The sequence below is a fragment of the Marmota flaviventris genome, chromosome 3 (genome assembly GCF_047511675.1).
Source record: "Marmota flaviventris isolate mMarFla1 chromosome 3, mMarFla1.hap1, whole genome shotgun sequence".
Lineage (NCBI taxonomy): Eukaryota > Metazoa > Chordata > Mammalia > Rodentia > Sciuridae > Marmota > Marmota flaviventris.
This window is the reverse complement of record NC_092500.1, coordinates 37,769,854-37,792,614: the sequence shown is the minus strand read 5'-3', so window position 1 is coordinate 37,792,614 and position 22,761 is coordinate 37,769,854. Positions and strand designations below refer to the sequence as shown.

Here is a 22,761-nt window from a genome sequence, read left to right as displayed (position 1 = left end):
TCCCAGTGTTGCTGAAGCAATGAATGGTTGGACTAAGTCCTTGGCATGGCTCCCATCCACCTCTGCAGCCCCATCTCTTCTGTACCATTCTCATTCTGCCTTCCAGCCATGCCGGTCTCCCTCAGGTCTGAAGGGCACAAGTGTAATTTTGGGTCTTGCCTCTTCACCCCCTCCCCTTGCCTAATCAATATCTGCTCGTTCTTCAGATCTGCTCATTGTCATTTCCTAATGGAAGACTTCTTTGAGGTCAACAGCCTGTGTGAAGTTCACTGCTTTTACTATATTTCACACATAAAACCTAAATTACTTCCCTAGAACCCTTACATTCACACTCTTTCCCCCCGCCTCTCTCTTTCTCTCTCTTTATATATACACATACGTATATATACACACATTATATATGTATATATACACACATTATATATGTATATATAATGTGTGTATATATTTGGATTATACAGAGAGACTTTATTTTTTATAAACAAATCATTTACAAAGAATACAAGTAACAATAAATGTTTGCAAGGATGTGGGAGACAAAGGGACACTCATACATTGCTAGTGGGACTGCCAATAGGTGCAACCACTCTGGAAAGCTTTATGGTGATTCGACACAAAACTAGGAATAGAACCACCCTTTGACCCAGTTATACCACTCCTCAGTATATATCCAAAGGAGTTAAAATCGGCTTACTACAGTGACACAGCCACATCAGTTTATAGCAGCTCAATTCACCACTTTGTATTTAAACCTTCATGAAAGATAAATATTCATGAGTGTGTATTAATATCTGTCTTCCCTATAAGACTTAAATACCATGAAGTGATACTCTGTCTATTCTTTCTCTCTACTGAACCTAGTACAGTAGTTCTACAACACCAGGGACATTCAGTAAATATTTGTTGAAAGAATAAATAGAAGAAAGAAGAAAGACTGCTGAGTGAACTGCTGGAATCAAGTTTGTTGCTGTTCTCTCTAGCCATTAGACATTTGAAAACACTGCAATATAAAGTAATCCCTCAGAAGAGGATTTTTTGAATATGCATTTTAAAAATCCCATGACAGCAGAATTTTTTCTGACCTTAAGCATCTGTATTTCATGTGGTTATCTCTGGATTCCTAGGATTCTTGATAGTGACTCTGCTGAGCAAGGCCTTGAGAGCTGAGGGTAAGCCACATGGCTTCTCATCGGTGATGTTTATCTGGTGTGGGGACGTCTTTCATGCCCAGCCTCTTCTTTCAAATCCCGGAAAAATCCTTTCTTATTGAGTGGCCACTTGGGGAATGGAATGTTCTGGTCATTGTACACTGAATTCCTTGTTTGACCTGGATTCTTTTAAAAGTTGTCCACATCAACATCATATCACCACGAGGCCCCCTGTTTGAGGAGGCCTGTTGTACTTTGTTGACGTGTGGTTTCCAAGGCAAATTTTCTCTGACCTCATTAATAAAAAATTAAGATGAAGAAACAATTCCCTTCCTTTCCAGGTAAGCTAAACAATTTATTTTAATTACTGTCAGCCTTTAGTAACTACCATAGGCTTCCTAACCTCAGTAATAATGATGTGACTTTGCAGTAGATTTTCAGGCAGTCAGCTATGGATTTTGGGGTTCTCTGACATTTACTTTTTTTTCTATGTTAAAATTATGTATACATATATATGCACATATATATATATTCTGAGATTATCTTTTATCATTGCAGTCTGTTCTTTCCCATGGTACTGTGGCAGACTGTGCTGTGGTTGGCAAGGAAGACCCTCTGAAAGGTCATGTCCCCTTTGCACTCTGTGTGTTGAAGAAAGGTGAGGCACCTTTGTCCTTCCTGGTTGTTTGGGCCTGAATGATGAACTCAGGTTAATTCTGCATTTACTATCTCAAACTCCTCCCTAGACATAAATGCAACAGAGGAACAAGTTCTGGAAGAAATTGTGAAACATGTTAGACAGAGCATTGGCCCTGTGGCTGCTTTTCGAAATGCAGTGTTTGTCAAACAGTTACCCAAAACCAGATCTGGAAAAATTCCGCGATCTACTCTATCTGCCCTCGTCAATGGCAAGCCTTATAAGGTAAGTGACCAAGGATGTTTAAGTCTGAGCTCTGAAATGTTTTTCACCATTTCTTTGGCATCAGCAAAACTCTTTAAAAATGTTCTCCGGCATGAATTGTATCCATAGAAAACATACTAGACTGACTTTTAAAAATATATTAAAAGGGAAACCGCATATTTCCTCTCTGTAGGAATGAGGGTTTGAGCAAGAAAGGCAGATTAATTAAAATCATATGCTTTGATTATAGGAATCCATGTGAAAATATTTTTCTATCAGTTATTATGTTAGTTAAATTCAAACATACTTGTAGAAACTGGATCATGTTGAATTTAAAGTACATTTTCCTTCATTCCAGCCATTAATGGTTATTAGTGAATGAGAAAGCAAAATATTTGAGGCTGGTAAGAGATGCTTAAAACTTTTTAATTGGTCGGCCCTCTGATCCCATAGCTATTACTGTGTCCATAGGAATAATAGGTAAGGGCTCCGTCTCTGTCAAGCCATGTAACAAAGGACACTGTGGAAAATGTCTGGCATCAGAGGGAGCATGTGGAGAGCAACTTGGGAGGAAAAAGTTCATTTTGTATTGAATGATTTTTAATGAATGCAATATTAATCCTTGCAGATGAGCAATAATCATTAAAGTCAATTAAAATGAAAAAAAAAACTTTCTAATTGATGTATGTCCTAATTATGTCTTCTATTTGAAGGGAAAATTATTTTAGGAATCTTTAGACTGATATAGTCTTTAAATCTGTATGCACATTACTTGTACACAAGTACACATATTTTTATCAATAATATCTAATTAAAGCCAATGCAGCAGTAAGGTGTACTTGCATGAATAAATGTCAAAAAGAAAAAAAAAATAAAACTCCCTATGGAAATATACAGAAAGGCTCTGAAAAGGAACTCCAGAGAAAGTACCATCCTAGGACCAATAGTTTTGCTAATTAAACCATTTATTTTGTTACTCCCAAAGACTATACATACATTTTTAAATATCAAGTCCAAAGTTTCTCACTTGTATATTTTTAACAGAAGCGTTATAATTTAAGATTATATAGAAATACAACACTGCATATAATTGTTTTCATTATAAAGATCATTAAAAGGGTTCAAGGAAGAGCGTTTCTCTGACACTGAATTTCTTTCTAGGTAACTCCTACAATTGAAGACCCCAGCATTTTTGGGCACATAGAAGAAGTGCTAAAGCAGGCATCATGACATTTTTTTTGTTTTCCAACTTTGAATTAATAGTCTAGTTGGTATTATTTGAGCTGTTTTCCAGAAATGAATATTTAAATAGAAATTACTTGCCAGTTGAAATGTGAATTGTAAAGCTTGGTCTAAAGTGGTCTAAGCAAGACGAGTGAAAAAATCTGTACCTTCTGTTTGATTTGACACAACTGATATCATTGTCAGTTGCCTGTAAAATGGCTCATCATGTGCTGTCTAGCACTTTTAGAAAAATCTATGTATTCTATGATTTTTTAAAAGTTGTACTCCCCCAAAACACATGAACTGAATATGCCTCTCATATAGATAATTCCTGAAGTTAAAAATCCACAGCTTTGATCTACATTCAAATATTCAAGTCAAGGTTAGAAAATAATTTTTTTCTTATAGAAATTTTGAATATGTCCTAATATTCTTCAGATACTCACATTGTGTTAAATGAAATAAGATGAACGGGGAATTTTAGGTAGTCATCCAGATGGACAAATTTTATCTAGGTAGGAGGACCTGTCTAGCCACATGAGTCTCCAGGGAAGGAGGGTGGCCAGGGATATTAGCCCTGCCTTCAGCTCATCTTTCAGTTCGGCAAAAGAAGTCACAGGTCTGGCAGAGACCCTAGAGTCATTCCGTCCCATCTTCTCATCATGGAGCTGAGGCCTCCTGAGAAGTCCCACTCATGTCTCAGGTGCTTACTTGACTGTATACTTTTTAATGACTCCAATTTCCTATGGAATCAAGGAAATGATATACAAATGGAGTAGAGTGGCAAAGAAAACTCTTAAAGAAGAATTCGAAAGGCTTTTTCAATAAGTTAAAGATCAAGGGACTTTTCAAGGAGTTACTATAACACCAGTGATCTTTTCATGTGTGTTTGAGCCATTTATCTCACGTTTCAGGAAAATAAGGCTTGGTGGAGACTGGAGAGCATCTGTTCCATCAAGGGAACAGCCTCTACCCAGTCCCAGCAGAATATGGCCCAGGAGGGAAAAAGATCCCCTATTGTAAGAACCTCTGATTTTTAAAAGAAATCAAAAATCCATTGTTTCATGTGAAAATTCTAATTCTTAAATAAATAATTCATTTGAAAATTATTATGCCCAAACACGTCTCTCCTTCTAGACTTCTATAAAATTATTAATCCTTTTAAAAAGAATTTGAAAAGGAGTCTTTAGTAAGTTTACAGTAATGTACCAATCAATAGATAAAAATAGATGATTCGCTATTTTGTTTACTTAGGGTTCTACATGCATCAGTTATCAAAGAATACATTTAATCACAAAACATGTACCATGCCCAGTGAATCTTGGAAGTTTCTCAAAGTATTTCTCAATTTTTCAGTCCTTTGGAAACATTGTTATTAAGAGCAGATCTTTCTAACATAATAGTCCAGGTAAATGAAATATACGTGAGATATAATAGATGAGGGTTTATTGTTTGTGTTGTAAAGTTTATTTACAACCTATATAAAAACATTATGAAAATGTTAGCTCCTTTTGGACTGTATGTTAAAAAATAAATGGCTTCTCAAAGGAAATTCCTATTTGCTTCAACTCCCTTCTTGATTGTTAGTCCTGAAAAGTATATATGACTTTAATTACTTTAGTATCCAGGATTAAACTAACTATATAGACATTTAATAACTTGAAGCTGCTGAGTTCTTTGAAATATCTTTTCTATTGGATGCATTTTATCAATTATCACAACTGTAGTACTTATAAATAAACTATTTTTAATATCAGCATTAAAATGTATTTCCTTATTTTTTTCACATGAGTCAGTTAACTTGAAATAGCAAATTCTTTAACTGAAGGTGTATCATTGTTCATTAGCAAGTTACAAACTCTGGCAGGTCCAAGAATTGTGTAAAGTTTACTTTTGTTGTTGTTGTTGTTTTCCTGTACATTTTTCCTGGCAACCAAATGTGAAGGGACATTTCAGCAAGAAGACTTGGTTTATTTTCTAGTTAAATGGGTATGGAAAACAGTGCATAAGACCAAAGGAAGTAGTTATTTCTCGTTGAGAAAATTTATCCCATTTGCAGGGTCAGAGAAAGTACTATTACATTCATGTGATTAAAAATTGGTCAATAAGAATATACTCAAGTCATCAGACTTCTTATAATTTGGGAGGAAAATAAAGGAATTTTCTAGTTTAATACTTGACCACAAAACTCTTTCACTACATAGAACCTAAAATATTGTGAATTAAATGTACTTTTAAATACACTAACTTAATGTTACTAAAAAAATGCAATCATACTTATATTTGGTAAAATAAATTCTGCATGATCTACTTTTGGTCTTTTCCTGACACTTTATACTATAAGAAATTAGAAAAATCAAAATAAATTTTTCAAAATCTATAGAAAAATGTTTCACAATTAATTATTTTTCTCATGAAAATATATTAAATGTAACCAAATGAGACCTGCCTTACCTTTTAAAAAGAAGTTTTGTTAATATCAAATTGTATTTGAAAGGTTCTGATTTGATCATTTGAAATGTTGGAATTCACAATGTTTGGTGTCACAAAAGAACACCGAATTTCTAAGGTCAATCCTTTAAATGGTTTTAGAATCTGGCAGAATGTTATCTTATAAATTGCAGCTTATTTTATACTTTTTTTTTGAGAGAAGTAGCTGGATTTGGCATCAATATATGTTAGGGTTTGTTATAAATGACTAATATATCTTACCTGATCTCTAAAAAGAAGAAACTGACTAGTTGCTCCAATTTGGATACTGAGTGTCCCCCAAAGACTTGTGTGTTAAAGGTGTGGTCCCCAGGGTGGTATCTTGGAAATTGGTGTGCACCTTTGGGAGGAGGAGCTTTGTGTGAGGTCCTTAGGTCATGAGTGGGGAGCATGACCACAAAGAGGGCTGCAGGGACCCAACTGTTTCCCCCTCTCTCATTTGCTTCCTGACCTTGAGGTGAGCTGTTTGTTCTTCCACATGCACCAAAGGTGCCATCCGGCATACCCACCAGAGGCCCAAAGCAATGGCTCTGCCAAATCTTGGACTGGAGCCTCCAAAACTGTGAACTGAAAAAAATTTTTTTTTTCCCTTTATAAATTCATTTTGCAGGTATTTCTTTGGAGTGAAAGCTATCACAATGGTGTATAAGAGTAAATGCAAATCTATATCTAATATTTGAATATCATAGCATGTATATCACATTTCATTTTTATGAATCAAGTTCCCCATTTTTAGATGAGTTTAGATATTTTACTTTGTTTTTTGGTCAACCAGCATTTTAAGAAAATTTAAAATCATGTCCATAAGCTAGTTTAGTACTCCCTCTAGTGGCGGACTTACTTTTGAAGTTAAATATTTGAGAGTAACTGAAAGAGTGATATCCATTATAATTCAAATAAATTGTCAAATTTTATGTTACTAGAAAATAAAGCTTAAACAGAGAACTGGAAGTATTTTTTTTTATTGACAATGGAGAGGGTTTCTGTTACCATTACCTTTTGACTGTATCTGTTAAACAAAAATAGACATCAAAACAAATGTAATGTACGTGCAAACAGCAAATTAAAGTACAAAAAGAAATTACTAATGACAGGTCTTGCGCTTAATAAGATCAAGCAGCAGAAAATTAGCAATTAGATAAATGGTATTATTAAATAGATTTTACTTTGAAATCTTCCATATAAACAAAGAATAAACAACAATAACACCACCAAATAAAGCCACAGGGAAGAGATTACTCCTCTATACTTTTTATACACTATATATGTAACCATTCTGCCTTTTGTTTATTTCCTCTGATAAAACTGACTTCAGGGAAGTCACAAGAAGGCCATGTTGGCTAAAAGCTTATAACATTAGTCATGAGTCTGGCAAATGCTCTGTTCCATTGACAAAAAGGAAGGGTATCTGGGTTCTGTTTTTCCAGTGGAAATGAGCCTCAGTCTCTGCTGTGGTTGACATTCACTGTCCAGTGTGGGCTGACGGTTCAAGGTATTTTAATGAACATGTGTTTATTAGGAAAGAAGTGGTTTTTTTTTTTTTTTTTTTTTGTTTTGTTTTGTTTTTTCTTGGTCCACAGGTAACAAGAGAAGATTTTTTTTTAATATAAATTTGTTTAAATAATTGCTTTTGACTCTTGTAAACAGTTTGGCTTTGTTTTGTATTGAAAAGGAGATCAAGCCATCACAGTGCTATTTCTAGAGATAAGGACATCCCTGATTGCCATTAAAGGTCATTTTTGGCTCCAGTTCCAGGTTAAATCATTCTTTTTTACATGATCAGAGGCAGGTATTCAGCTTTAAGGATTAACAGACTTGAAGGAGAAACATGTTGAAGCATGAAACATGCTTCGAGGAAACATATTGATTTGACTTGTTACAATTCAAAAACTGTAAAAATGGTGAAATGGTAAAATACAAACAGTACTTGGAATTGTCAAATGTTTGCACTCAAGACTCCATGAACCATATATTTTATTTTTTAAAAAATCATATTTATATCCATTTACATAAGACTTACACATTTAAAAAGAAATACACAGTAATACATAAATGCCTAGTATATTACAACATGAAAAACAAGTGGCTCCATTTCATAAAAGCATCTGTTGTACAGAATTTATGATGTGGATGATGCTTCTTATTCAAATGACTTAAGCATTTTATCACAATTGTAGTAAACTAATCAAATTTGATATCTGATAACCCCCGGAATCACATTTTATTTTTAATAAATCACGACTGTCATTATTTCCTTCGAATTCGGTCTTCACAGAGGTTTCACTGCTCATCTTCTTAGATGGTGGAGTACTTTAGATGCACTTTAGGTAGAGTAGACTGAAAACACGACATCTAAAATATGTAATGAACAGGGTTAGTTCACTGAAAGGTCCTGGCCTGGTGAATCCAGTTCCCTACTCTGATGCACATCCATGTATCCTGCCCACACCTGTCCTACCATGTAATGGAAAGAACATCATCTAAGACCTAAACCATAGTGGACATCAGTATCAAGTGATCTTGTCCACTTTTGTGCAAGGAACTAAAATAGTAGGATTTGCTCAACTTTGGGGAAACTATAGAAGTAACATAAACAAAGGAAGTCACATAAAATGTCAGCATGCCTTCTGAAATTTGACAGCATGCTAATTATGCACTGGGTTCAGTTGACCTATTCAATGGAAGAGATTTATATTTTCTAGTTCATATATTTTAGAGCTCTTAAAAAGATTATTTTGTTTAATTGTGATGAAAACATAATGATGATAGGCACAACATGATTTCAAGGCTCTGTGACAGTGGTATGGCATCAAAGTTTCTTCCTAGCCATAATATGCTTAAGAAATGCTCACAATTATTCTTACTGAAACAAAAGAAACAGTAAATAGTATGGTCTGAATTATAACAAAGGTGCTGTTTCACCAAAATAAAATCGATTGTTCTGGATTTACTAGTTGTAAATAAATACCATTATATCCCACTTAATGGAAGAAAGTAGGAAATGTGAACCAGAATGCCATGCACAAAAAAAAAAAAAGAAAGAAAACACATTGCAAATAGTTAAAAAGTAATTCTACCCATCAGTCAAGAGCTGAGAAGCAAGCACTATTGAACATACTAAATAGTCATTTGTGAATTAATGAAATATTCGATTCCTGAGGAAATTATTGCATGTAGAATCAATTATAAACAGTATTTTGGAAAGCCTTTTGTTCAGCCAAATTATTATATACTTTAGATCATGCCTAATTATATGCCAAATTGTATGCCATAATTAAGATTTTAATGGTATGGTTGTACTTTCTGAAATTAAACTTCTTATCTGGATGTTTTTTGTTTTATTGGTTTCAAATAGTGATTCAAATAAAGCAGCATATCAGCTCCATGTTGGGCCCAAGAGCCCAGCTGATTGTGGAGCTTTTGGGTTAGAGCAGTGAATTAACACCACAAGGTGAGCTGCTGGTACCTACTACTGCTTCCTGTCCCACCCCTGGGCACACATTTCATTCTAAATATTGCTTTCAAAAGGTTTTTTTTTTTTTCCAAAATATTAATTCATTGAAAATTCTAGAGTATTTCGATAAAGCTGTGTTTTAGGTCAAAATAATATGTGAACATTTGACACTAGGAAAATATGGTTTTTGTTATAAAATTATTTTTCAATAAAGTGCCCTTTTGTGTGGATTTGGAAGTAGTTTCATCTGGTATTTATCTAAACACAAATACACTACATATTATGGTTATACAACAAGGTTTGTGGCTGTTTCTATCTTCCATTCTTATAAATTAATTTCATTTTAGTCCAATCTTATAGGCTCCAAGTATTTAATAAAATTCATACTTGTCTTCAACAAATATAAATCACACCACTGAAAAGCAACATATTGAGAGTTCAAAGTTTTCAGTTTCTACTTTTGTTTTAACACTTCTAAGTCATTTTCCTCTCTCTGCCACTATGTGACTCTTAAGAACTTGCTTAAATTCCCATCTGCCTACTTTGGCTGCCTTATTATAAAATAGTCACTTAAAATGTTTAAATTTTAAGTGCCAAAATCTTATTAATAAAATGCTATGGGAATCAGTTCAAAATCCTTCTGAAAAGTAGAAAACATTACGGTTAACCACCAGTCGAGTGTAATAACTAACTGATAGGCCTCCAACAGACAGACCTTTCAACCATAGCAGACAGGTGGTGATAGGAAATACCAAACTAAGAGTTAAAAAGAAGATTCCTTTCCCCCCTCTATCAGTTCAAAGGGGTTATCTCACCTCTGTACTGCTAGGCCATACCAAAAGGCACAGCGCCTATTTACTAGTCTATGTAGGTTCCATTTTTTTTTTTTTCTTTTGCTGGTTTGTCAGCCAAAGGGAAACTACTCACAGCAGGTCAGTGCTGCCTCCTTTGAGTGGCTTGTCAACATGAGTATGTGCGAACAGTGGAGTTGTCTAACCTCTGCAGTCTTGATGAAGCAACTGCAAATGGAGAAAAGGGCTTTAGAGGTTCTTGGATGATTGAGTACGAGATTTCAGATGAGAAAGATTTCTTTTCTCTGCCTAAAGGGATACTGAACATATTAGCAGACCTTCTTTGTTTCAGATGTAAGCCACTCACATTCCTCTTCTCTAGACCCAGTTGCTAATGGAAATGTATCCCAATGTAATTTATGGAACTTTCCAGTGGTCATGTATTCCTCCTTAGAAGAAATCTTAACAAGACAGCTCCCCAGGGTGCTTCTGTTTTGGTTGTGGAAGTGGCTCAGAGAATTCAGCATGGTGAATTGTGTTTTTCTCCAAGTATTGAGGAACTTCTATGCTAATTTTAATCATGCTAAATTCCACATGAATTTTGCTATCATGTTCCACAATATTAATAAGATATTAAAAATGTGAAGATATTAATTAGATATAAGAAATGAGAAGACCATAGTTTATGCTGAAACTAATTTTTAAGCTGTGACCTTGAAGAGAAATAATGATTCTCAGTGATTAATAAAGAGATAATATTTTTATAATATTTTTCTTTGATGTTTAACAAACAGAAATCATTTTGCGACTACAATTTCACTGTTGTCTCTCCAGAATGACTGTTTTCCTTATATAGCAAAAGTCTAATGTCCACCGAAGGAAATTCTATTGGGACATTACTGTTGGCTTTGTGTTTAATTCTCTTCTCATGACTGTTCTGGTTTATTTAAGGCCTCTGGCCTTGGTCAGAGGTAAAAATTCTGATGCTCTGGATTCTAATATGACAAAACTTGCAGTATTTAAACATGCAAGGTTTCAGTGGGGTTAATTGCCATTTACCATGTCCAAATCCAATCTCTACCTTAAACAAATTATTTGCTTTTGGAATGGAAGAGTAAAGAAACACAAGTCATGCAGATGTCTTTTATGCTTCCTAGAGTGAACATTAGCCAATGTCAGTCTTTTTAGGATGCTATAAATTATTTTTAAAATATGAATAAAGTGCCATGAGTTCATGCATTAGCAGTTTACAAAATGTCTGGCTTTTGATGAAAGCAAAGTAAATTTCAAGCAGAGCAAACCAACTCAAGAAAAGAATTAATTCCACAAAGCTATGCGAGGTTAGAGAATTACACTTGCTTTTGCTAAACGAGCATTTAACTTTACAAGCCAAAATACAAAGCTACTGTACCATCCGTACCATCCGTGGCCATTTTCCTCGACTGCCCCGATGTTGTGGTCAACCTAAATCCAGCTGGCAAGGTTTCTGAGGATCCAGGCATCATGCTGATTCCATGTACTTCACGAGGAGGAAACTGCCTTCTCCAGGTTGAGCCACGTCTAAAATTCTTGTCATCAGTCTGCAGGTACAGAGTCAGAAAGTGCTGTTATGAAAACAAGCAACTAGTCCAGGTACATGAAACTGTGTGCCTAGAAACATGTAACAGACTACTTGTACTCAGTCCATGGAGTATACAAATGGAATAGTTATGCTTAATCTCCAGAGCTCAAAGGATTCCAAAAGGAGGAATTAGGAGATTTGAAGCAGGAATGTGTTTATAGGACTTTCCATGTGATTGTGAATCTAAGGTTTGGCATCTTTAAAGTAAACATCTTGAAAACAAATTATCTTGAGACAAGTTCTAAGTTGTTTAGGGCCTTACTAAATTGCTAAGCTGGCTTTGAACTGTGATCCTCCTGCCTCAGCCTCCTGAGCTTCTGGGATTACAGGTACACCACCACTCCTGGTTTATATGGAATTCTTAATAGACTACCAATTTAACTAACTGACATTTAAAGTCAATGTGGGGCATTGAAAATAAATTAATACATATATTCATTGTTAAAATACCTCATGTTGATAACCAAATTTTAGTTAAAAGATGTCTGCCATTCTTGTTCTCAACTATTGTGTTTAATATTGCTTAGATCTCCAAATGTTTGTAAATGAAGAAAAGAAACAATTTCATGGTTATGGCCTCTCAGACTTTTGAATTCCTAGAGAAGCTAGGAATTAAGAAGCTAGGAATTAAGCTAGCCTTAAGTACAAATATCCCTCAGTTCTACCAAACCCTACATTGCATTGTAGGGTTATGCAACTCCTATAACATATGTATTCAGGGCTTCAAAATTAGTCAATAAGTTGAGTTTTATTTGACTCCTTATATCTGGTCATTTAGCATACTGTATGTTTACTACAGAATGCCACAATGCAACAATGTCATGGGAGAAAAAAAAAACACTTTCATGAGATGGGATTAAAAGATATCTTTATAATTAAAGCCCACAAAGGTATATCAGCACTTCTCAGACTGTTTCAGTTGAATATGAATGTGATCAGCAAAGTCCAAGAAATAAATCCACTATGATTTTAGGCAAGTTGTTTGGCTATCTTTGTTCTTTCAAAAAGAAGTTGAACAAAAGAGACTATAGGGTTTAAATAATAAAATAATGTATTGTGCTTTTAAAAATAAATAAAAGAGGTTGACTATTTTTAAAGCAGATAGTCACATCCCATTTAACAGAACTTGCTGCTTGTTCATTACCCTCAGGATGCAACATCATATCCCATGTAGGCTGCTGTCTCTACCAAGACAGTGTCCTAAGGCCAATCCACATTTTAGAATGTAGCAATAGGCTAGATCTTTAATAATTTGGTTATTCCTTTCTAATTTTAAATAAGAAAATTGTATTCTAAAGTGTAGGAGTTCATCAGACTACCTTTTTGAATCAGCAATTTAGAATAGGTACTAAAAATACTGCTAAAAAACTTTTAACACTAAAATTAATTAAGTATTAAATGAATTTTTAAAAATATTGTTAAGGGGCTGGGGTTGTGGCTCAGAAGAGCGCTCACCTAGCATGTGAGAGGCACTAGGTTCGATCCTAGGCACCACATAAAAATAAAATAAAGATATTGCCAACTACAACTAAAAAATCCCAAAATTAAAAAAAAGATAAATATCCTGATTGGACAAAAGAATGAATTTATTAAAAGTTAGATTATAGAATATATATGATTTACCATAATCTCCTCCATAAAGAAGAGTATGGGTTTTATAATATCAAGATCATCTGCCTTGCCCATTTGAATATAGAATTTTTGCCCTATTTTAGAATTTTCTTAGTTCATTCACAAAAATCATTTTAAACAGCCTACTTTTATAGCCAAGAAACACCTGTAGTTTGCAACATAGAATTATGTATCTCTGTATTTTCTATCTCATAATAAGGTTTCCTTTTCACTTCTAGAAAAATTTTGCAAAAAACTCAGGACTACTAAAAGTTTCTATCAATCACAGGGTTTACTATACCTCCCACATTCATTCATTCAGGAGGTTTCTTATGTGTTTACTGTCTTCCATATAGCTTAAACATATATACATATAAATATGTATATATATCTCATAGGTATATGGATTCTAGCATGAACACAGCTTTCAAATCTTTTGATTGTTAAAAGTTATTTCATTTATTTTTATGGAAAATGCAATATTGATCTCTAAAATAATGAAAAGATTAATTTATTGAACATAGAATGTTTATTGAAAATATTTATTGAATTTTTTTTACTTTAATATCCTAATATTTTCTGAGAAGAAATAATATTTAAGAAACAAGAATCTTCTTATTAAAAAGCTGAACTTATCAATGTTAATGTTTCAATTGCTTATAATTAAAAAAAAATGCTCAATATTTTAGTCATTCATATTGAAAAAAATTGCCATTTGAATTACTTTTCAGTGTTTCTAAGTGCTAAAGTGATATATTTATGAATGCATAATGTTCTTTCCAAAACTAAATAATATCATTTGATATTTAAGACTAATCATGAGGAAAAATTTAGATTCTATCCACAAAACAAGTATTTTGTTAATTTCCAAGGACCATTCCTTAAAAGTAAGGCTGTTCTGTCATTTTTCCTATGCTCTTGAAGATCCAGATCAGTTTTTGTTTTTGTTCTGGGGTCCTGGGCATTGAACGCAGGGCTTTGTGCTGCCAGGTAAGGTCCCTTTTGAATATTGGGTAAGAACTTACTTCATCCAGTCGTCGTTCAGTCCCCAGTGCCAAGAGGTTGTTGTATTCCCTTTCAAGAATCTGCCTTGCCTGTTGACAACAAGTTAGAGTTACCATCAATGAAATCACATTTTACTTAAAAAAGAAATTACATACATTATATTTATCTGAGAATGCATTACAAACTGCAGTTTTGTTATGGGATCTTGAGGATTTAATTTCTCCATATCTTTAAGTCACTGCAAATTTTAGCTATAAATACTAGTGAGGGCCATTTTCTTTTGTCCATGGAAGAGTAGATAGATTGTCTCACATCTATTTCTGAGATCAATAATCTTTGATCGCACTTTCTTACTTTATTTCAATTGAGTATCTCATATAAAATTTGAAATATTCAAAACAAAAGAAAAAGTGAAGTTGGACTATAAATTTTTATCAGAGTTATGCAGGTACTTCTCAAATTTGGCCAACAGTCATTTTGAGACAGTTTAGATATTAAAAATCCCTGTGCCCTATTCCTTCATAACTGATTTCTTAGAGGGATGTGATGTAGATTGGAGAGATTACTTTTAATTTGAATGAAACTCCACTGATTCAAATAATTATCTGGATTTGGTAATCATTGGCATACCCAATGTGAAGTGTCTGCATAATTCAGACAATTTAATAGAAAGAACTGCCTATCAGAGAGGAAGAAACTGATGGTCATCTGTCATGGATATTGTTTTGGGAATTTGGCATTCAGGGAAGAAATTAGAAAACCTTCAACACCCTTCTTGTTTAATTTTATGATTTTGTTTTGGCTAGAAATCTCGTAGCTTGAAATTAATATCTTGGTGACACATTTCAAAGATTGAGCTAACTTTTACTAAGAATTATGAATATGTTTAATGAAATAAGCCAGGCACAAAAGACAAGTATTGCATGATCTTCAACATATGTGGAATCTAAGAAAGTTCATCTCATAGCAGTTGAGTGTAGTCTGTGGCCACTAGAGACTGAAGAAAGTATAGGGAGGGAGTGGGAAGGTTAATTAATGGGTGCTAAGTTGCAACTACAAAGATACAAGATGTTCTGGTGTGCTATTGTTAATTCAAAAAGCAAGAAGAAATGATTTAGATACTCTCACCCTAAAGAAATGATAAATGTTTGAGTAAATACATATGTTTAGCCTGATTTAAATATTATACAGTATAATATATATGGAAACATCACATTACCCCATTAGTATGTATGATTTTTATGTTTTTATTGTATCAGTTAAAAATAAGTTTAATTTAAAAAACAAGAATTGTGAACACAGAGCTGCATTTTTCCTCTAAAAGTTAAGTTTGTCATTACATTAACCAAGACCAATGAGACTTCAGCACAAAGGGGCTTGCCTGAGTATTCTGTGTTGGAATCTGTAATAATAAAGCTAAGCTGCTGTAGTCAAAGTTCTCATCCAGGGCAATAAGTGAGCCATGCACGCCACTTTCAAGAATATTATTGGCATATTCTCGAAGTCCAATTGCTTGTATCCAGCGAATAACTCGATCATTGCTCCATACCAGCACATCTGGGGAAAGAGATGCATCTTGTTAGCCTGTAGTACTTTGTTCAGTGAAGACAACCTCTGGTTGAAACAAACCACAGGTATCCGACCAAGTCACATTTATGCTGATTGGCCCACTCCCTAAGGCACCTAGTCCAGAAACAAAGTTGTCATTTTCAAAATGTTTCCTATCACTGAAACAACAACATTTATTGAAACATGTCACAAAGTTTCTTATTTTCATACTACAGCCCTAGGAGTCCATCTGAAGTTCAATGTTCTTACCACCAGAGGGAGACATTTCTTATTTGTGTCTTGATAACACAGAGAGAGTAAGCAGCAAAAGATCTAATACTGTTGTTCTTCATCAGAAATATTTATTAACCGCTACTTAAATATTGCATATACACTCAATGATTTTTATTATCACATAGAGTAATTTATAAAACAAAAAGAACAGTAAAATAATAACAGGGACTAAGTACACTGATACCCTAATATTTTTAATTCATTATTTCCAATAACATACTAATTCAAAAATCAAGTACTGGTCAAGTTGCAAGTTGTTTTGCTTTTGTGAAAAATTAGTAGCTTATTGAGGTACAAAACACTTATATTTCTATTTCCTAAAAATAAAACCTTCAGAGAAATGTCATATGTTCTTTTTTTTAGATGAACACTTAGAAAAGCATATTTTATCATTTCTGCTTATTCTCATTATGAGTTGGCAGAATGTAACATGCAAACTAATAAAATAGTCAGAAGAACCATAAAGCTCCATAGAAAATAAAAAATTTTAAGGGATATGGGTCAATGAAAAACATTGAAATATTTTTCCTACTTGTAGAAAGGAAAAAATTACCTGTATTAAAGTAAGTGTTCCTGTTAATTTTTGTTTCTGATTGAAATTTATACCTTTTTCAGAAAAGGCTTAAAAATATTTTGAGAAACATTTTTCAGCCTTGGCTGTTTACTTTCCCCTATTTCCATTTTCTATAAAATCAAGGTAGAATTTGCAGGAAGAGGGAAGAATATTTTATATTAATTTTTCAAAGGCATTATTAATTTGTCCTAATGCATTCATCTAGAACCAACTTGAGTTTTCTTCTGTTTAATATTAAAGAAGTAAAGTAATGATCCCTAACACACTAATCATAGTTGTTTTAAAGTTCATGTCTGGGGTCAGGGGAAGTACAGTGTCAAGGTCAACTGCAGACTATATCTTCTTATTTTCTGATTTTATTCTCCTGATCTTCCTCCTTTTCACCATTACCTGAACTGTTTGATTTTTAAAATCGAATGCCAGACATCAATTTTTTTTTTCTTCTAATTCTAATCCTCTTAAAAGGTCACCAATTCTATTCCTCTTAAAAGTTCACCAATGTGTCATGAGAAAATTTGTAACAAATGTCAAGCTTATCTCCAGGTTCTTGATTCCTCCAAACCTGGCAGTTTGGCACCTCTGAATTTCAACCCCCTTTCTCCTCGTGCTCTATGAGACTGGGAAGAAGCAGTCCTGGATGTCTGGTTTACCATTTAGCTATGCATTTTCTCTTTTGTCCAAGATCTCTAGTCCTGGTTGTCTGAGTTGCTTTCCACTACCTTTAAATAGCTCTTTATTGATTTATCTATCCTTTCTATTTGTTATTGGTTAAAAATTTGTTTTATTCAATGTACTTCATTATAGTCATAAATAGAAGTTTCTTAAATGTGTTCTCTTTTTTGTTTCTGTTCATCCATGATGCCGATAAAGCATTTGTATATGATCTGAAAACTACAGATGTATCTACCCCCATCTCTTTACTTAACTTCTGATTTGGCTTGGAATAATCTCATTTGAAAAGAAAGGTGCTAAGTCTTTCTTTGGTTTTAACCATAAAGAACAGGTGAGGGATGTCTGCTTCCCAGTCTTTTTACCACTACCTATTTCATCCAGAGCAGAATGAATTTTTGCAGGAAGTAGGATATTTATTGTCCCTTTCAGAGTTTTTTCTTTTTCTTTTCCCATGTCTTTAGCAAAGCAAAGGAGGTCAAATTTCTCATTGACCTTTAGTAAATAGGGAATTTTATGTTATAAGTTTGCTGGGTCTCCAGTGATGAGTTCTGAAGTGCAGGTTTTCCTCTGAGTTTGCATTAGCTTTTTCGATTGAGGTGTGAAGCCTCAGAAAATGAGATGTGAGTTGGTTAGTATTATATTTTGGTTACATTATCAGCTGCTGTTGACTGCAACTGATTCTTTGGACTACTGGTTATCTTGCACTTGAACATTAAAAGCTGGGCAGGTAGGTATGGGTGGCAGCAACAGTTCTCTGTGTGATTTTACTAAATTCAACATTATTTTTAAAGATTAATGGAAATATTTTCATCAAAAACACACTAAAAATTGTCCAGTTTTCTTTTTCCTAGGTAGAGTTATGAGTTAGAAGTGTTTGTTCTTTTCTAGAATTGGGTTAATGTTTTGGTAGTCTAAGATATGTTAGGCTGCCATAATTTTTCTGCAAATATATGTCAATCAAAATTTCCATTGTAATACCTGTAATCAAGAGTGGTCAAATATATAAAATAGTACATTTTGTGGGTAAAGACAAATAAAGCATTAATTCAACTTTTTCAGAAGAGCAACATACTCTTTTTTTCATTTTGTAAATCAGAGCCCCTTTCTATAAACCTGTTTTCAGGCATAATTTGTGCCTTGACTTTAATGTTCTGTAGGAATCCTCTTGACCTAAACAATAAATGTTGACTGTTTCCTAGCAACAAATTAAATGTTAGTACATTCTTGATACTTTTTTCACTTTAGAAAGCTGTTTATTAAGGTCAGGGTTAATTAACACTTCAGATATTAACCAAGACCTCTAGTTACAGTTGAGTGTTATTCCTGTAAATGCCACCAGATCAATTATAGGAAATAGAGGCTATTTATGATCTCACTCATTGCTAGTTAGCATATGGAGTTATTTGTATATAATCATAGTGAATCATGGCAGTTTTTCTCAAGGCTACACTCTAACCAGCAATTGCCAAATACTAATATAACATTTGGTATAGAGCCCAATGGGTAATTCTTCTCTTTTAGATCTATCTATATGTGAAGCATTTCAAGTGGTGAAACAAGGCATTATAAAATCTGATTGAAAAAAAATACTTCAGGAAGAAAACTAGAAAGTGGTCTCCCATCGGCAAAATCTATTTGTGAGCTGAAACACCCTTTGTTAGGTCAAATACACACTGCCTTCTGGGAGTCTGTCTTTGGTCCATTAGTTTCCAAATTTCAATTCAACTGAAGAACAATGTGCTGAAAAAGACCTCCAATTTCCTAGGTCTCCAAAATGAAACAAAATCAAACAACTCGATTTTGATAATGGAAAAACACTTTCTTGCTCCTCAGTAATGAGCCAATGAAGTGTTAGGAGAAATCCATGTGTGTCTAGTTACTCTTCAATGAACCATATACAGAAAAATATTTTTAACCAGTAATTTCAACATACATTCAAGTATTTTGTTATAGTAACACAAAACTAATGCAATGTTTAATTATTAAATATGATACTTCTCAATACATCTGCAATATGCGGTTCTTGGTATTTGAATTAATTAGTTTTGTATACAGAATAGTTGCAGAATTAACAATGTTCCTAAAACCATGCTCAGCTAAAATTATTGATGCACTAATCTAGTTTCTAGGGGAAAAGCTTCTATATGTGCAATTATCATCCAAAAGAAAATTTTGGGATGCTGAAAATTTAAATTATGTAAGTCAAAGTAGAATTGCAATAAAGAGTAAATATCCATGTTTCTCCGAATCATAACAACAGTGTTCCATTAAAAGTCTGACAAAAACATCTGCATGGAGATATTTTCAATATAAACAAAATTAACAGGTCCAGAGTGATAAATCTCCTTTCAAAAAAATCAATAATATGTCCCAAATGAAATATTCACTCTATAATGTGACAATTTCCTTTCCTGTGTTATAATTAGGAAAACAAATGACGATGACACTTCTAACCAAAAAGGTATGCTACTTAATGACCATTGCAATGTATATACCAAAAAAAAAAAATAAGAAAAGAAAAAGAAAGAAAGAAAAGATAAAACATCAGAGAAAAGGAATTTGATATGAAAGACAGACATATTACCCTTTATTTCATGTTGGCTTGCTTCTCGTCTTCTCTCTAGTTCTTTTCTGTCATAATTCAACCTTTTTAAGCACATAATTCCATACTGTAAACTTGTTCTGTTATTAAAAAAAATAACACATTAAATTTACTCAGCAGGTGGAGACTTTCCTTTGCTGAATACTAGGCAACACTATGCACAATTTCTTACGGCATCTGGTCGATAAATTACATTTCCAATTCAGTCCTCTAGTATTGGAAGGAAATAAGTTTATAATTATTCTAGGCACACAACGCTTACAAAGCATTTTCTTTCTAAAGAGGAGAAAAATTATTTACAAAATAAGAAATACAGCTTTGAAAATAACCTGGGTCATGTTGTTCATTTATACGTCTTTGCCTTCCATTTAGGTCTCTCTACATTATGTGCTAACAAATTCATATTTTACTCATTTACAAAAAAAATTTAAAGTCACCTGAAGGAGATACAAGGAAAATTGTTAGAAATGGATACCCTGTTCTTAAGCTGAGGAGAAAATAAGCACAAGACATGAGTAATTTCAGTGATACAATAGAGAAAAAAATAGGAAAAGGAACAGTCAACAACTCTGATAACCGAGTATTACAGGAGAGAAAGAGTCAGCAGATATTGAGACTTTATGTGGAAAGGAAGAGCAGAAAATTGATCTTTAAAAGATCAGGTAGCAAGAAAAGGGTTATTAAGGAAAATGTTGCAGCATCATGAACACAGGCTTGCAGATGAATGTCAAAGGTGTTGTGACAGTGAGGTATTCCCTCCAGAATGTAAACCCAGGCCAGGATGTAGGAGGAACACTGTTATATAAGCAGAGTGGGGTGTTTCCAGGAGAGCTCTGCATTTAGAGAAGAAAGGTCTCATGGCAAAAAAAAAAAAAAAAAAGGACATGGGGAAAATAGGTAATCCCAGGGGATAGGAAAACCAATTAAGGGGGAGCAGCCATGAAAATCCTGACTTTAGTGATGTTCAGAGAGAAGAAACTAGAAGGTTTTTGTGATATTAGATATAAGGCCCATGGCAGTGTGATAGAAAAAAACAATATCTAGGTTTAGAAGCATAATCATTAGCTATTGTTAAAATTTAAGTGTTAAAGAATACACACATTTATATATATATATATATATATATATATATATATATATATATATATATATATATATGCCAGGTGACATGTAAATATTAGATGCATTTCTAAGCTCTGCATTTTAATAAAACAATGTTGAGTTAAATATTTCAGAATCAGAAGAAGGAAGGAAGGAAGGAAGGAAGGAAGGGAGAAAAGGAGGGAGGGAGGGAGGGAAACCTGCACCTGGGCTGAAGTATGTTCTCCCCAAATTCATACAACGATGCTCTAATCCCCAGTACTTGAGAATGTTACTGTATTTGGAGATGAGGATATTAAAAAGGTAATTACATTAAATGGAACCACTACGGTGGTTCCCAATCTAATGACTGGTGTTTTTATAAGAGGAAAAATGTGGACAGAGACAGCATTAGCAGGGACTCAAAGAAGAAAGATCACATGAGGACACAAAGAGAAGGTGCCTATTAAGTCAAGGTTGATAAAGATTCAGGCCCCCAAAATCAACTTAAGCTCTATGAAAATGAAATTTTCTGTTGGCATATTTCCACAAATTTTGGGTATATAATACAAACACAGCTCTACATTGCAATCTCTGTCCCCTGCTGCCTGGAAATATTTTTTCCAAGTAGATGAACATAGATATTTTGAATAGCACATTTTTATGTGTCTAACATCTATTTTTGTTTTAATAACATACACATTATTTATTGTTTCACATTAATATTCTTTGGCAAACACCTACCGATGGAAACTATCCACCATTTTTAAATGGACACGAAGATCTTTCTTTGTTAGATGATCTAACATTCTTGCATCAACCAAGCATTCCATAAAATAACTTCTGTACTGAGGTAACCCCAGGCTGGGCAGCCATTCATTTCCAATCCATTCATGGTTCATGTCTCCATAAGCCAGGGTCTGTAGAAAAACAGGACACTAGAATTGTTTTATAGCAGTCAAGTTTCTTAACCAAAAAAGTGAGATGGTAATTGGAGGATATTATCCATTATTATAACTGATATTTAATTACTCTGACATGAAAACACTGGAGAAATAATATTAAGCCTATAAATATTCAATTTACTTTCATACAAAATGGAACTCAGACTACATTTATCAAATTATTTGCCTATAGAACATAATTGACTGCCCACTTTACATTATCAAAAGGAATTATACTTTGTCTAAATATGTAATTTGTTAATAAATAAATTCGAATTAGAGATATACTATGAGTTTTGAGCTTCAAGATTCCTTCTTTATATTAATCAGTCTATTTAACTTTATTTATATCTGTCAGCCAGTACTCCAACATTTCCCTCTTTTCAATGCAACCATTGCCAGTGTAATAGTGAACCTGGATATGAAATTAAAGTTTCAACAAATAGAGAAAAGAGCAATGAGGTTAGGCAGACAGAGTGCTGAAGCATTAAATCAAAATTATTATTCCCTAGAAGAGCATGTGGGTAGCATTTCATAAAGACCATAATCGAAGCTCTTTCTAGAAATCAATCAATTTAAACTGTGCTTAAAGAAGTAGGGCATGATTCAAAACTATGAAAGACAATCTAATTCTTTAATATAATAATAAGAACTGAACTTGCCAAATACTGGTACAACAACTAAAATAAAAATCAAATCAACGATCACCACTAAACTCATTTTTTAAAGGATATTTTTTCTCTCTCTTAATACAGAATTTCCTATAAAATTCTATTTATACATGTTTTTTTACTGCATAAAA

The 22,761-nt window shown here is 33.5% G+C and overlaps 2 protein-coding genes across 10 annotated transcripts in view; one reads left to right on the top strand and one right to left on the bottom strand.

Annotated features, from left to right (window-relative positions):
- Positions 1-5,030, top strand: part of Acss3 (acyl-CoA synthetase short chain family member 3) — a 176,603-nt gene extending 171,573 nt beyond the window's left edge. For both annotated transcript variants that reach the window (XM_071609157.1, XM_027929264.2), the window contains 3 exons: positions 1,707-1,806; positions 1,895-2,070; positions 3,211-5,030. In XM_071609157.1, coding sequence (XP_071465258.1) covers positions 1,707-1,806; positions 1,895-2,070; positions 3,211-3,279 — 345 coding nt within the window. In that variant the 3' untranslated portion in view covers positions 3,280-5,030. The remainder of the gene's footprint in view (positions 1-1,706; positions 1,807-1,894; positions 2,071-3,210) is intronic.
- A 3,056-nt stretch (positions 5,031-8,086) lies between these two features.
- The window catches only part of Ppfia2 (PTPRF interacting protein alpha 2), a 441,295-nt gene continuing 426,620 nt past the window's right edge, over positions 8,087-22,761 (bottom strand). For 3 of the 8 annotated variants that reach the window (XM_027928005.3, XM_027928009.3, XM_027928214.3), the window contains 6 exons: positions 21,760-21,953; positions 19,918-20,015; positions 15,627-15,802; positions 14,266-14,334; positions 11,429-11,588; positions 8,087-8,115 (listed from right to left, as the gene is read on the bottom strand). In XM_027928005.3, coding sequence (XP_027783806.1) covers positions 8,087-8,115; positions 11,429-11,588; positions 14,266-14,334; positions 15,627-15,802; positions 19,918-20,015; positions 21,760-21,953 — 726 coding nt within the window. Of the gene's footprint in view, positions 8,116-10,177; positions 10,237-11,428; positions 11,589-14,265; positions 14,335-15,626; positions 15,803-19,917; positions 20,016-21,759; positions 21,954-22,761 lie in introns of those variants that run through there. The other 5 variants (XM_027927999.3, XM_071609154.1, XM_027928223.2 and 2 more) reach the window with 2 other exon arrangements.